The sequence below is a fragment of the Arachis duranensis genome, chromosome 3, assembly GCF_000817695.3.
Source record: "Arachis duranensis cultivar V14167 chromosome 3, aradu.V14167.gnm2.J7QH, whole genome shotgun sequence".
In the NCBI taxonomy this organism is placed as follows: domain Eukaryota; kingdom Viridiplantae; phylum Streptophyta; class Magnoliopsida; order Fabales; family Fabaceae; genus Arachis; species Arachis duranensis.
Window position 1 is genome coordinate 45,111,122 of NC_029774.3, and position 3,905 is coordinate 45,115,026.

General features: G+C 31.0%; 1 protein-coding gene across 1 annotated transcript; it reads left to right on the forward strand.

The window, feature by feature from the left end:
• The first annotated feature begins 268 nt into the window (after positions 1-268).
• Positions 269-3,265, forward strand: LOC107479091 (vacuolar protein sorting-associated protein 2 homolog 1). Its single transcript, XM_016099245.3, has 5 exons — positions 269-533; positions 974-1,104; positions 2,218-2,322; positions 2,534-2,794; positions 2,880-3,265. Exons 1-5 carry the CDS (start codon positions 497-499, stop codon positions 3,015-3,017), a joined length of 672 nt encoding a protein of 223 aa, XP_015954731.1. The 5' UTR covers positions 269-496; the 3' UTR covers positions 3,018-3,265.
• The last annotated feature ends 640 nt before the right edge of the window (positions 3,266-3,905 follow it).

Consider the following 3,905-nt stretch of genomic DNA (forward strand, 5'->3'; position numbering starts at 1 on the left):
TTTTTGTAGATTGGACTCACTCATTTTATTTCAAACTTTAATTGTGAGTTAGAATATGAATAATATTTTTTATAAAAAAATAAAATATTTTTACTAAATATTATAGAAATTTGAATACATCTTTTTAAAAAATATTTTGTTAAAAAAATTAAATTATTTAATAATTCTATAAGCTACTAGCGTCTTGCTTTTAAAAAAATAAAATTAAAATATATTTNATCTTGAGATGGCAAAACAGAAGAAATAAGAAATGGAATTGTGGGATGGAGGTCCCTAACGGAGTGCGCCACGTGTGGGAAAAGCTGGGATGAATGGTTCTTTGATGGTATCTGTATGTCAACGTTACCGCGTTAAGCAAACTCCATTATCAAAACTCTTAAAACTTCGATCCACACCAAAATCCCAACGTTGAACCATCTTTTACCGCTCTCATCTGCTCTCATCTTTAGATCTTCAATTCGGTTCGATTTCTGCTAAGATCGTCCGATCCAGCGCCATGAGTTTTCTTTTCGGACACAGGAAAACACCCGCAGGTTTGAAAATTCGCTATTCGGTTTTGTCTTATTTGAATTCTACAGTTATTATGTAATGAATTTCTTAGTTTTCATTTATGTTCACATGAAAATAATAGATTCAAGGAAACTATTGGGTAAGGATAGTTGTATACTTGATTTAGATAGGGTTTATCTATGTGACAGTTTTTTCTACATTCTTTATGCTAATTCATGATTTATTAAGTCCAAAGATGTTTCACATAATATTCAATATTGTATAGCCACCGTTAGCAAAAATAACTACCATTCACACCGCAACTTGCAATTTTTCATGATTGTCGAAAAGAATTGGTTTGATTAGATTGCAATATAAAATCAAAGCATCAAAATTAAACTCCACCAGTTTGGTTGCTATTGCTATAGTTCATATTTGATTTCTAGCACATAAGACATAACCATAAGTTGTGGTTTAATTTCAGAGCTTCTGCGGGAAAATAAGAGAATGCTGGACAAATCAATTAGAGAAATAGAACGAGAGAGGCAGGGCTTACAAACACAAGAGAAGAAATTGATCGCAGAGATAAAGAAAAGCGCGAAACAAGGCCAGATGGTATGTTGAATACACATTATACTATTTGCCTCTTTCAATGAAGTGATTATGCTGTTTTTAGCTGCTTTTTATTGTAGATTTATGATTCTTCTCCTTCAATAGGGGTGTTTTGTTCCAATTATGTTGTCATTAGTAATAAACAGGGATAACCAACTTGGGTTAGTATAGTGGTTAGTTCACTAGTCCGCTTGAGCAAGTGTCGGGAGTTTGAATCCCGCCTTGTATATGCAGCAACCCATTGGCGAGCGGAAAACCCTTAAATGGAGCTCATATACACGACGGATTAGTCCTTGGCCTGAAATTATTTACTTGTTTTGGGGATAATTATTCAGTGTTAACATTAGTTTTGGGGATAGAACCTTTTATTTCCAGTTTTGCAATCTCTTGGCTTGAAATTATTTACTTGTTTTCGTGTTGATCTGTTAATTACCCTTATAGAAGTTGAGATTCTGAGTTCTACAGAAGGATTGCAAATTTGCAATCTAGCTGACTTACGTGTAGTGCACAAATTAGTTAGTGTTTACTGTTTAGTATACATGAATTTACATATATGCAGAATTTGAATCCCTTGTTTTTAGCATATTTATCATATATTTCATTTTTGATAGTCTTTGTATATCACAATATTAGCAGCATACCATATGATTCGGGGAAGATATTGGATTTCTGTCATTACATACTATGTTGTCAAATCAATTTGAGATCTCTTCTCTACCGCTGCAAGAGTAAATATAGTTGTATAACTTCGAATCTTTTAAAGAAATCATATATAAACAAGACGAGACTTTTCTTTCTCATAATTGGATCCCATGTGTGTCCCATTTGATTGCATTGCAAACTAGAATGTTTTTAAATGTTACATATTAACCAATACAGTCCTTGTAAGATAGTGAACTAGGTTGCCAACTGTAAATGTAGTTTGATTTCCATATATTTTGAATGAATAGGTCAGATGTTTATGACAATCATGATTTGGTAAAAAATGCTATATTAAGTTTTTCTGTTGTTTGTATTGACACTTGATTTAGGTTTTAGCCATTAAAGTGGTTGATATATTTCACCAGTAGTTTCTTATTTTATATAAAATTTTGTATTTTATGCAATGTGTTCCAGGGTGCTGTTAGGGTTATGGCAAAAGATCTTGTCAGAACAAGGCATCAGATTGAAAAGTTTTATAAGCTAAAATCACAGCTTCAAGGTGTATCACTCAGAATCCAGGTATGCTGTTGTGGTTATTTTATATGTTTTGTGCTATTGGCACATATGGTCGTTATAGGTTATATAGTTCTGTCTTAAGGTTTATGCCATTTTGCATTTTTTAAAATATGATTACTGGCAAAGCTATGTAATTTTATCTTTCAAATTTTATGAATATTTTTTCTTATTTGAGTGCTAAAAGCTAGTTCTTCTGTAAATAAAAATTGTTCAGACATTGAAATCGACACAAGCAATGGGCGAGGCAATGAAAGGTGTCACAAAAGCCATGGGACAGATGAATAGGCAGATGAACTTGCCAAACTTGCAGAAAATCATGATGGAATTTGAGAGACAGAATGAGAAGATGGAATTGACATCCGAGGTGATGGCAGATGCAATAGATGACGCCTTGGAAGGGGACGAAGAAGAAGAAGAAACAGAAGAGCTAGTAAATCAGGTTCTAGATGAGATTGGAATCGACATGAACCAAGAGGTACCTTAGTTTAGTTACTTTGTTTCCCAGTCAACGTATCTAACTGGCCAAATTCATGCATAATGAGTTTTGTTTTGATTTGCAGCTTGTGAATGCACCGTCGTCGGCTGTTGCTGCCCCAGCTACACAGAGCAAGGTACCACAAGCTGAAGCTGCGGTAAATGATGATAGCGGAATAGATAGTGATTTGCAGGCAAGGTTGGACAATTTAAGGAAAATGTAGTCTTCACTCTCATACAGGGATTCCACTTTTTCCCATGGAAAGTGAAGCTCATATGGACCATGTAGTATGATTGGTAAGTTGTACCAGGGTTGGATGATTGATTTTACTTATGATTGTAAAAAGAATGATTGATTTTTCTAACACAACTCCTTTTCGCTTTTGATATGTTAAAAAGATGAATCTTTTGAACAATTTGCGTGAAGTGTATAAAATAGTAAATAAATTAGAAATAAAAGATTTGTAATTTATCTTTGTGGGTGAATGATTGGGTGGTGCTTACTTGTTTTTCAATAACTTTGATGAAATGTCAAAAATTTGTATATTGACCCGAAACACACAATTTTAAGTTATATATGAAAGCACCATCTATTGATGTCAAAATAGCACATATTGTCTGGATTTTTTTATAAGTAAATAATTTAAATATTTTATTTACAAATATACGTAATTTGTAGTATATTTACCATTTTTCATTTCTCTTACATATTTCGTTTATACTATAAACAAATTAAATTTTTATGTATCTCATTTACACTGTAAATAAGATAGATATATGAAAATTTAAAAAATACATATACACTATAAATAAGATATATGTATTATTAAAAAAAAGTATGATTAAAATAATATTTATGGTATTATTTAAGATCGATTTACAAAAAAAAATGATACAATTTATGACTATTTAGATTAAATTAGATAAATTTATAAGTAAAATTTAATTTGATCTAATTTGATAAAAAAAATCTATATGAACAAAGATACAATTTATTACTATTTAGATTAAATTAGATAAATTTATAAGCCAAATTTATATATAATATAATTTAAATTAAACAAAAAATATAGAAATAAATTTAAATTTAAATTGGTATCGTTGCCAAACAA